At 41.5% G+C, this 11,931-nt stretch overlaps 1 protein-coding gene across 1 annotated transcript in view; it reads left to right on the forward strand.

Moving 5' to 3' along the window:
• The window catches only part of galnt7 (UDP-N-acetyl-alpha-D-galactosamine: polypeptide N-acetylgalactosaminyltransferase 7), a 38,504-nt gene that overhangs the window by 260 nt on the left and 26,313 nt on the right, over window positions 1-11,931 (forward strand). Inside the window, exons 2-7 of the mRNA XM_037690402.1 lie at window positions 955-1,121; window positions 2,002-2,132; window positions 2,798-2,877; window positions 8,540-8,722; window positions 11,347-11,464; window positions 11,553-11,675. Of these exons, the coding sequence (XP_037546330.1) occupies window positions 955-1,121; window positions 2,002-2,132; window positions 2,798-2,877; window positions 8,540-8,722; window positions 11,347-11,464; window positions 11,553-11,675 (802 nt within the window). The remainder of the gene's footprint in view (window positions 1-954; window positions 1,122-2,001; window positions 2,133-2,797; window positions 2,878-8,539; window positions 8,723-11,346; window positions 11,465-11,552; window positions 11,676-11,931) is intronic.

Below are 11,931 nucleotides of genomic sequence, written 5' to 3' on the forward strand. Positions count from 1 at the left end.
CTTGGAGACTGAATACTTTACTAAATAAAGTAATTTCAGTAAAATTAGCCCTTGTTTTTTTTTTTTTTTTTGTCTTTATAATACTGCAAAGCAACATAACGTTAAGTTAATTTTGTCAAATTAATAACTATGATTTCTGGTTTTTTTTTTTTGGTTATATCGCAAAATTTATTGTTATTGCCAGAATGCTCTGAAATATCACGATATTATATTTGAGCCATATCACCCACCCCTACATCCACACAAATTTATAGATAATCCAGAATTCACCAGCCAAACGGCAAAAAAAACTTGTCATCATGAATCCAATTTGTTTCCGTCGAGGTAAGAGGGTCCTCCTTACCCATCCGTCCGTTCATCCATCCATCCATCCATCCGTCCGTCTGTTCATCCATCCATCCATCCATCATCTTTTACCCGCTTCTTCCATTTTGGGTCACGGGGGTCGCTGGTGCCCATGTCCAGCAATCACTGTGCGAGGGGCGGGGGACACCCTGGACAGGTCTCCAGTCCATCACAGGGACACATAGAGACAAACGAGACAAACAACCATTCACTCTCTCACTCACACCTAGGGACAATTTAGAGTTACCAATCAGCCTAACATGCATGTTTTTGGTCTGTGGGAGGAAACCGGAGTACCCGGAGAAAACCCACGCATGCACGGAGAGAACATGCAAACTCCACCCATAACCCTGGACCGGGGTTTGAGCCAGCAACCTTCTCACTGAGAGGCAGCAGCTCTACCAGTTGTGCCACTGTGCTGCCCTGTTCATATACCAGTTGATGAAAAATGTCTTTAAGAGGACTACGTACATTAAGTTTATACAGAAGTGCTGTTTCCGTACTGGTTCATGAACATCAACTAGTTTCTGCTGAAAGGTGGTGATATTTGTTGTAGTCTACTCAAGCCCACAATGACTGCTGGCCATGTGATCTTGACCTTTTCTGCAGGTGTAAGTTTTGGAATTATGACGATCGGCTGCTGACGTCCAGTGTGATTATAGTTTTCCATAACGAGGGTTGGTCTACGCTCATGAGGACCGTGCACAGCGTCATCAAGAGGACGCCCAGACAATTCTTGGCTGAGATTGTCTTGATAGATGACTTCAGCAACAAAGGTGGGTTTCATTTCCTTTAAGAAAAAAGTCTAATAGTATTATATTGTTTTTTTTATATTTTATAATAAAATATTTACTTTTTTTTATTATTTAGGGAGACAGAAATAACTTTGTGACGGGGCTTTCTTCTTCTTCTCTCTCTCTCTCTTTGGAGCCAAGATGGTGTAGAGGCAGGGCAGCCGACTCGGGACCGAAAGTCCCAGGTTCAATCCCCAGTCATTGCACATGTCGTGGTGTCAATAGCTGCCCACTGCACCACCTGGTGGTGGACGGGTTAAATCAGAGAGACACTTTTGCCATTGTATGGAAACATGCATTGATGACAACACATACACATTATTACTATTATTCATTACTATTAGCATGCTCATTATTATCATTATTACTATTGTTTTATTTTTTAGAAAATGTTAGTTTTTGTTCAGTCCCTGAGACGATTCAGTTGTGACTTGGAGCTGAAGAAGTAAACTGGATTGAACTGAATTGTATGACCGGTGTCGGAGCTTGGTTCACTTTGCCGGCAACAAGTCGGGCTCGTTCCTGGTGAGAGTTGGACTCTGCCAAGGTTGCCCTGTCACCGATTCTGTTCATAACTTTTATGGACTTTTATAACGTTTCTGCAGTGTCCCCTGACCGGCTGGGTATGTGAATAAGTTATAAGGTTTTTTTCTCTTTTCTGACGTTGGTTTGGTCAGATTTTGTCCGACGGGCTTGGTTTACATTTTTTGTATGGAGGTGTAATTGTGGTTTTTTTTTTCCCTGTTCAAATTGATCTCATTTCATCTGTGTCAACAAGTACATGAACCAAAAATGCTGTTTTTCCATACTTGAATAAAAATGAGCACGTCTAACAAACACAGGGTTTGCTGTGTGTTTGTAGTGCATCTGAAGGAGCGCTTGGAAGAGTACATCAAGCAATGGAATGGTCTCGTAAAACTCTTCAGGAATGAAAAACGAGAAGGGCTGATCCAGGCAAGGAGTATTGGAGCTAAAAAGGCCACCAAAGGACAGGTAAGATCTCTTGTTAATGAAATTCACTTTATCCATCCCCAGTGGGAAATTCAAATACACAAAAAATAGCTACACATTCACACAGAGAAAACACAATGTTCTCTGCAAACTTGGTACATTCCTAAAAGTCAAGTCAAGTCAACATATAATTTCCCTTTGGGATTAATAAAGTATTTTGAATTGAATAAATGGGGTCCTCTGCCAGATGTCTGTAGTGTATCATCATGACTTGTTACCGGTTTTCCAGGTCTGTGCAGTGGCTCCATCATGTGCTGTCATGTGGGAGAAGTACTTGCATAATATTTGGGGGGAGTGGTGGCGCAGAGGTTAGAGAGGTGGGCTTGTGATCCGAAGATCGCCGGTTCACGCCCCGGCCCCGACAACATCAAAATTGTGGGTGGGGTAGATGAAACACCCACACTTGCCCCCACCCTCATTCGCCCCACTCTGGGCCCATGAGCAAGGCCCTTAACCCCCACCATGTGCTCCCTAAACAGGTCTCTCTTGAAAATGAGTTCTCGTGGCTCAATGAGACTAACCTGGATAAATAAAGGCTAAATGAAAAAAAAAAAAAAAAAATTTGACTGGTTACTAAAAATTTGAAATGTTTTTCCTTGAAATGTCCATGACTCAGACATCCACAAGTTTGTCTTTTCATATTGTAGGTTCTGATCTACCTGGATGCTCATTGTGAGGTTGGAATCAACTGGTACGCTCCATTGGTTGCACCAATTTCAAAAGATAGGTAAGATTTGCTCCCATATGAATCTGGTTTTAAAATGTATCCTGCAGTCATTGTATTTATAAACTTAATTAAACATCTTGTTTCATTTTGAGAGGTAGACGGAGTATAAATGTTGACTAAATTTAACTTGTGCTTTTACAATATGTTTTCTGGTGTAGAGTCCACGGGCCAGTTTGTGTGATGGACTGGTTTTAAGAGTAATTCAACAACATATGTGGTTCTAATATTCCTTATTTAGTTAGTGCCTTTTACTGTGCAGGTCCTTCTCAAAAAATTAGCATATTGTGATAAAGGTCATTATTTTCCATAATGTAATGATAAAAATGAAACTTTCATATATTTCAGATTCATTGCACACCAACTGAAATATTTCAGGTCTTTAATTGTTTTAATACTGATGATTATGGCATACAGCTCATGAAAACCCAAAATGCTTGTCCCAAAAAATGAGCATATTTCATCCCACCAATGAAAGACAAGTGTTTTTAATACAAAAACACCAACCTTCAAATAATCATGTTCAGTTCTGCACTCAATACTTGGTCGGGAATCCTTTTGCATGAATGACTGCTTCAATGCGGCGTGGCATGGAGGCAATCAGCCTGTGGCACTGCTGAGGTGTTATGGAGGCCCAGGATGCTTCGATAGCGGCCTTAAGCTCATCCAGAGTGTTGGGTCTTGTTCTCTCAACTTTCTCTTCACAATATCCCACAGGTTCTCTATGGGGTTCAGGTCAGGAGAGTTGGCAGGACAATTGAGCACAGTAATACCATGGTCAGTAAACCATTTACCAGTGGTTTTGGCACTGTGAGCAGGTGCCAGGTCGTGCTGAAAAATGAAATCTTCATCTCCATAAAGCTTTTCAGCAGATGGAAGCATGAAGTGCTCCAAAATCTCCTGATAGCTGCTGCATTGACCCTGCCCTTGATAAAACACAGTGGACCAACACCAGCAGATGACATGACACCCCAGTGACTGTGGAAACTTGACACTGGACCTCAAGCAATGTGAATTCTGTGTCTCCTCTCTTCCTCCAGACTCTGGGACCTTGATTTCCAAAGGAAATGCAAAATTTACTGTAATCAGAGAACATGACTTTGGACCACTCAGCAGCAGTCCCAGGCGAGATGCTTCTGACGCAGTCTCTTGTTCAAAAGTGGCTTGACCTGGGGAATGTGGCACCTGTAGCCCATTTCCTCCACACGCCTGTGCACGGTGGCTCTGGATGTTTCTACTCCAGACTCAGTCCACTGCTTCCGCAGGTCCCCCAATGTCTGGAATCGGCCCTTCTCCACAATCCTCCTCAGGGTCCGGTCACCTCTTCTCGTTGTGCAGCGTTTTCTGCCACACTTTTCCCTTCCCACAGACTTCCCACTGAGGTGCCTTGATACAGCACTCTGGGAACAGCCTATTCATTCAGCAATTTCTTTCTGTGTCTTACCCTCTTGCTTGAGGGTGTCAATGATGGCCTTCTGGACAGCAGTCAGGTCGGCAGTCTTACCCATGATTGCGGTTTTGAGTAATGAACAAGGCTGGGAGTTTTTAAAAGCCTCAGGAATCTTTTGCAGGTGTTTAGAGTTACGTCGTTGATTCAGATGGTTAGGTTAATAGCTTGTTTAGAGAACCTTTTCATGATATGCTCATTTTTTGGGACAGGCATTTTGGGTTTTCATGAGCTGTATGCCATAATCATCAGGATTAAAACAATTAAAGACCTGAAATATTTCAGTTGGTGTGCAATGAATCTGAAATATATGAAAGTTTCATTTTTATCATTACATTATGGAAAATAATGACCTTTATCACAATATGCTCATTTTTTGAGAAGGACCTGTATTTTATGAGCAAGGATCACATCACAATGGTGACTTGACTGGTTTAATCAGAGTTTAATCAAATATTGTCATTTTTAAAGTGATGTCCTGTCAACCGGATATTAGCAATTTTATTACATGATTATATCATTTTTCAGGCTTATAATACAACTGTCAAAAACAACACATCAGTGTGAAACAATGCTACGTTGGCTAAAATTAAACCACGTCACTTCTGCATGACAGTTTGTTTGTTGTCGTTTTGTTAACCAGACAATGTCGTATGTTCCTGTTGGAACATACGACATTATACGCTGATGATGCTCAGGTTGGTGAATGTATCAGTCTAGTCAGTCCAAATGTTTTCAGCTCCCGACACATTCAGCACACACACGTGTGTCCTGTTGTGTGTGTGCACGTTTTACTAGACTTTTAATTACTCCTGCATCCTCCATGCTTTGAGTGATGTCATGGCAGATTTTCATTCAAGCTTTATTTCTACAGGTGAGTCCCACTGAGCGTCAGGGACTCATTTACAAGAGAGACCTGATTTAACAAAGAGTGATGACAACAGTGGACAACAAAGACAACAATAGACAATTATAAAATAGGCATACAAATTTAAGTTTCTCTTTTTTTTTTTACAAATCAAAACAAAATATCAACTGAAAGGACAATCAAGAGGAAAGTAACAAAAAACATTAGATTATAAGGCGATGTAGAAAAGTAAAAACAGCAGCATGTCTGCGTTGGTTGTTTCCAGGAACTGAGCAGAGTTTTTAAGTCACTTGGAGAGGTCAAGGTGGAGAACTGTATGTGTTACTAACTACTGATAACTCTTTGACAGAACGTCACTTAGCAAATGACCAAAGTGTCTTTGTAGAACGACAGGTGAGGGTATGAAGTTTGAGCTTCACCTGGGGAGTCTTGTGATTGGCAGCTGGCTCGTGACTGAATCACGCCTCTCGGTATGGGGCTTGTGTGTCAGTCGGCAGGTAGGTCTGCTCACTGAACGTCCTCCATGTGAAGCCATGAGCTTGTTGGAGACCATGGTCAATGTTTGAACTGAGAGCTGTAACCAGCAGATGGTTCAACAGGTCAGAGCAGCTGAGTAGGATCTGCCAAACATTGTAGGTTCATAAAGAACATCAGTCTGGAGTTGTTTTACTGCCCCTCCAGTTTCTGTAACGTGTAGAAGATTCTTAACATAAGTTGGACTGGACATTTACAGAAATGCATCAACCGGCTGCAATTCAGTTTATTTGAATTAATTCTAAAATAATAATTTAAATTTCCCTTTTAAGTGTTTTAAGGTTCTTTATTGTCCTACACACCACAGGTGGTACATGAGGTGGGACAACACTATGTACACAGGGTCCCAGTTACATCCAACAATAATACTAATTGTAAAGAAAACCAGTAATAAGATCTAAGATATGAACTAAGAATATAGTACATTCACTAAGCTCAGAATACACTGAGCACTGATGGTACAAAAACAATCACCAAAACAACAGCAGCACGAACATGAGTCTGTGTGAGCAGACGAGGACCAATGAACAAGAAACATGAAATAATCAGCAGCATGAGATCAGCAGCATGGATAGTCAGCAGCACATATCAACAATCAGTTGGCATCACAGTGATTTTTTTCACAGTGATTATCCTGACGAGAGATTCATGAGTCCAGCAGCTTCAGGGTAGAAGCTGTTCCTCAGCCTAGTGGTTCTAGAATGATTGTAGAACAGGAAAATAAACCCAATCACGCTGTAATACAATCCTCATTTATTTTCTGCCCTGTTGGTTTCGGGTCATACGGTACACTGACGATGCTGCTGATTATTCTGCTGATTATTCTGCTGATTATTCTGCCTCATTTATGGGTTTAAACTGGCAACAATAACTCATCATAATGTAAAACGAGAAGATTCAAAGAAAAATAATTTGAGACAAATATTCATCTTTTCCAAAATAATTTAAAATCCTTTTTGATTTTTTTGTGTATTTATTTTTATTTTCTAAAATATTTAGAAATACAAATATTAAAACATATATTTAGAAAAATGTTTGTTGTTAGAAAATGACTTGAGTCTGTGGCAGCTGTGTAAAAAACCAACCAGAATAATCGTCCCCCTGTGGTCTCAAATGACATCTTAATGGTCTGGCATTTAAAATATGGACTCTGGTATGAGTTGAAGATAAGCAAGTCGTTAAATGTTACTGTTAATAAATAAAAATACACAGGACATTTAAAAAGTTCTTTGTCACCCTGTGGTTCAGATGCACCTTACAATCACCTAATTCATAAATCATTTCACAAACAAGAAACAATAAAACAGGTTTTGTAAGTAGCAGACTGGAACACGGAGACTTTTCCTCATGAATCAAGTTCATCATCAACATGTGGCTTCACCGCGTCCAGCTGTTGAACACCAACTCTCTGACGTGTGAAACCAAGCGTCTTGTTTGGATTCTAATGAGACCGGACGTCCCGTCTCACTGGGCTCAAAGCAAATCTCCTGAAACAATGGACGGTGTCTCCAGCTCGTGTAGAACTCGTCTGAATATTGCTGCAAGCTTCTCCAGAGAACTAACACGACATTTAGACTTCTCTGACAGAAAACATGTGGAGCAAGCGTCCAGCTCTAAACACCACGCTGACGATAAGAACCAGTCCACATCTGCGCATCGTCATTTAAAAGTGTTCTTGAACAGGTTCAGTCATAAACCTGAGAAATGAGACAAGTTCCTCAGAACACAGCCACATGGCTCAGTGAACTCTTGGTTGTAAAATTTGTTGGGACTGTAGCAGAAAATGTATCAGTAATTTTGAAGGGTTTCTTCCAGCATGTAGTCTCTCACCAGTCAGTTCGTTGAGATAACAGCTACACAGTAAAAGCTGCTGTGGCAGTTTTCAGAGCTGCCTGGTGTCTGACTGTGCACCATGTAGGCGCCGTCAAAGGCAAAGCCTGAGCGGTTGCAACCTCCGTGTTCTTCACTGGTGCTGTTTTATGGTTACACCTGCACAGAAGAGGTCAAGGTGGCTCACTGAACGGACAGTAATTGTTGGTAGTGACACGTTTTCTCTTTACCACCTCCTCCTCGGTGAAGCAGTTCTAATTTTTTACTTTGTCCTACATCCACAGTTGTACAGAGAACAGGGATAGTCTGGTCCAACCCTACTAAATAAGTAAAGTATGCTTGAGGACACCATTGTTAACCATTGCTGAACTGATGGCTGCTATGAAAACAATATTTAGCCCATTGCCAACCCTAATATTTTACAGGTGCCCTGCAATGGTTCAGGGTAAAGTTTAGATTAGATCTAGATAAAAATAAGTCTTTACAGTTATGCTTTAAGAGAAGTATATGTTCTAGCATGAAGTTCATAGAGGGAGTGTGATGTATATGAATTGATAGCAATGCAACATGACAAAGGTTTGTTTGTGTCTATGTAGGACAGTATGCACAGTACCACTCATAGATTATATAGATGGTAATGGGTACAGTATGGAGCCACAGCAGGGGGGTGATGAAGACGGCCTGGCTAGAGGAGCATGGGACTGGAGCCTGCTGTGGAAGAGAGTACCACTTAGCCAGAGAGAGAAGGCCAAGAGAAAATATATCACCGAGCCTTACCGGTATATGTATACGTTATAACTCATCCCATTTTTTTTCTGTCTCCATCTTCCATCCCTTCATCCCACTCGTTCTATCCTTCACTGTCATGGTTTACAACATCCCCTGTCTCTGTGATGTTTGCTGTCTGTGATTTCTCTCACGTGCACCATCCCTACAACTCTTTCCCCGTGTACTGTGTGTGCATGTCCCCACGTTCATTCTGTCAGAACCGTCTGTACGGTGCCTTTGATCGACTCCATCCATGGACAGAGGTTCGACATCGAGCCCCAAGGTGGAGGAGACGAAAACGGTTTTGCTAGAGGAGCCTGGGATTGGAGCATGCTCTGGAAGAGAGTTCCTCTGGGAGACAGGGAAAAAAAACTCAGAAAAAGTGAAACTGAGCCATATAGGTACAGAAAACCAGTGTGTCCTGATTAATGCTGACATTGTCCACACGTTTGACCAACTGGACATCTTTCTACTGTTATGTTGACACTAGTGCTGTTTTCAGGTTCTGCTAAATATGTTAGAAGAGCATCTAATGTACTAAATATATAACTAACCAACTAAACACACCATTTTCAGTTATTAACTGTTGTCCTGTGTGTTCAAAAAACGTTCAATACAAAAACAACTGGACTTTTTTTGTAACAGAAGACGTTTCGCTCCTCATTCGAGGAGCTTTCTCTATTCAAAGAGCAGAGAGAGCAATTGAGAAAGGATGAGGAGCGAAACGTCTTCTGTTACAAAAAAAGTCCAGTTGTTTTTGTATTGAACGTTTTTTGAATTTATCATGTCCTGGATGTCTGAGAATCGTCACCAGCATCCTGTGTGTTAGTACATTTGAACTTTTGGATATTCATTGTGTCGGCCTCGTTTGTTTTAGATTATCTAATATGATTTACAAGTAAAGTGTGAACCCATTTTTTTTACTTATTTGTTATATATTGTACTTATATTATTGTATATTGTATGGAGCCCGACCGATATGGAAATTTTGGCTATTGCCGATACCACTACTGGGAGGGTGGGCGGCCGCCAGTCACGATATATAATGGCAGAAAATTTTTGAGCTTTGTCCGCCTCCAAAAATTTAGGACAACAGCGAGTGGGGCGGGGCTTGTTTTTTTAGCGCCGCTATTAGCAACCATGAAGCTAAGCTAATCAGATTTAATTAGTGCCACTGTGCTGCCTTTTGTTCTAAGACAGTAATAAGTTCATCACGTGAGTTAGTTACATAAATGAGGCGATAAATAAGTTCATAGTTATTCATTCATTCAACCTTTATTTCTACAGGTTAGTCTCATTGAGCCTCAAGGACTCATTTACAGAGAGACCTGATTTAACACAGAGTGATGACATCAGTGGACAATCATAAAAGGAAGCATATAAATTGAGAACAAATGAAAGAAAATGGTATTTAAAAAAAATTAGGTTGTAAAGCGATGTAGAAAACTAAAAACAGGAACATCTACGTTCGTTTTTGTCAAAAATAATTGGCTATGACTTGAAAGTAGTCTCCATGCGCCCTCTGCTGGATACATTTGGCCATTACGTCTGGTTCCATCATTTTAGGGGTGAAAATTAGAAATGTTTATATCGGCGCATAATGGGCCAGTTACCACAATACCAACAGGCACCAAACAGCCATGTCGGTCTCAAATATCGGCTCTACTGATATATCGATCAAGCTCTGAAGTTGTATTCGCTTCATCCAGAGAAACGTAATGGACAGTGTCAACATGACAACAATGTCTAACGGACAAACTTGTTGTGTTTTTATCTAAAATCTGAAGATGTTTTGGGTTTTATTTCTGCTCTAGAAGGTTATTTTCAGGGCAAGTTTGGTTTAGACGGTGACGTCATCGTTTCCATCTTCCCCAATCACTTTATGTGTCACGTGTTGTAATTTAACTGTTTGTCTTCACTCGAACCTTGTTCCTGCTGCATGCTGCCTTGGCTCTCTCTGCTTCTCTCTGGTTGTCGGGATGATTCCTCACAGCTGTATGACATTCAGTGGCTTCAGGATGTATTGGATCTCCTTCACTTTTTGTTTCTGTGCAGCCTGATGTTTCATGCTGTTGCAGATTCTGTGCAAATAGATCTAATGCTACAATTGGTTTCAACATTTCCCTCAATAATTTACCCTACAGAGACCAAGTGAAGCAAAGTTCTACAAAAATACATAGAAAAATCACATTTCAGCAAGTATTTGGACCCTGTGCTTGGTTTTGAGATGAAGGCCTCCTAGCTGATGATCCCTGAGCAGAAGTCAAACCATGAGGAACTTCCTGCAAAGCTCCAAGACTGGGCTCAGAGCACATATCTGAGAAAGGCTAGAAACCATCTCTGCTGGTTTGAAGGTTCCTCAGAGCTCAGCAGCCTCCATCATTCTAAAGTGGAAAATGTTTGGGACAACCTGAACTGTTGTCCCGCTACAATGAGCAGCCAAGACTTGAATGGGAGAGGTGACCAAGAATCTGATGGTCATTCTAACTGAGCTTCTGAGATCCTTTGTGGAGATGGGACTAGGTTCCAGAAGAACCACCAGAACTGGACGCCTCTCAGAAAGCTGCATTCATGAGGGCGTCCTCAGAATGTCTGGAAACGGCTTAATTTCTTCTCCTGAGTTCCTGTTGGTTCTTTGTGAACAAGTTCCAACATGATGTGCAGCAGAGTTGTTGTGGACATCATCTGGAACCCGACTAAACATCTCCAACTCACCTCAGAGGCAGAAGAACCAGATTTCAGCTTCTGCACGGGAGCCGCCTCTAAAACCACATCTGATAAAGACTACTGAAACAATGGGTCCAAATCTGCCCGTCTCCTTTATAGATGTGTTCCAGTAGATTAACTCGTGCACCTGACGCAGCTGACAGGTGTGCACGATGCGCTCAGAGGTAATGAAGCCATGTGCTGTAGGTCCGAATACGTCCTGAAGCTGCTGTGGTTGGTACTTTGTAGTGATGCTCCACTTGCACAGCTGTCCAATTGTTCCTTACACGACTGCTTGTGCACGTTTATACTCCTGTAGGTCTCCAGCCATGGCAGGAGGTCTGTTTGCCATAGAGAGAGACTTCTTCTTTGAGCTGGGTCTCTATGATCCTGGACTACAGATATGGGGAGGAGAAAACTTTGAAATCTCCTACAAGGTAGATGTTGATCAGAGCATGTGTGGCTGATGTCCACGTGAGCATCGCCCGCTGCACCGTTAACGTGTGTTTGTTCCTGGACATGTAGATCTGGCAGTGTGGAGGCCAGCTGCTCTTTGTTCCATGTTCTCGTGTTGGACACATCTACAGACTGCAGGGCTGGCAAGGAAACCCTCCACCTGCGCACGTCGGGTCCTCGCCCACTCTGAAGGTAGGCTTTAAACTCCACATCACATTTATACATTTATGGAGCGCACGTTTCAGACCAAAGGTAGAAAGGTCTACATCTGGCAAATCTAAGAACGGGTAGAAACAAACGAAGTTTGTTGTTGTGGTAAACTTTGAAACGTTTTTGTGTTTGTACAAAGAAAGTTCATTGAAGAAGCACAAAATCAGATCATATCATATCAAATCATATCGGATCAAATCATATCAGATCAAATCATTTCAGATCATATCAGATCAAA

Source organism: Nematolebias whitei, chromosome 16 (assembly GCF_014905685.2).
Source record: "Nematolebias whitei isolate Nwh7 chromosome 16, NemWhi1, whole genome shotgun sequence".
Classification (NCBI taxonomy): Eukaryota; Metazoa; Chordata; class Actinopteri; order Cyprinodontiformes; family Rivulidae; genus Nematolebias; species Nematolebias whitei.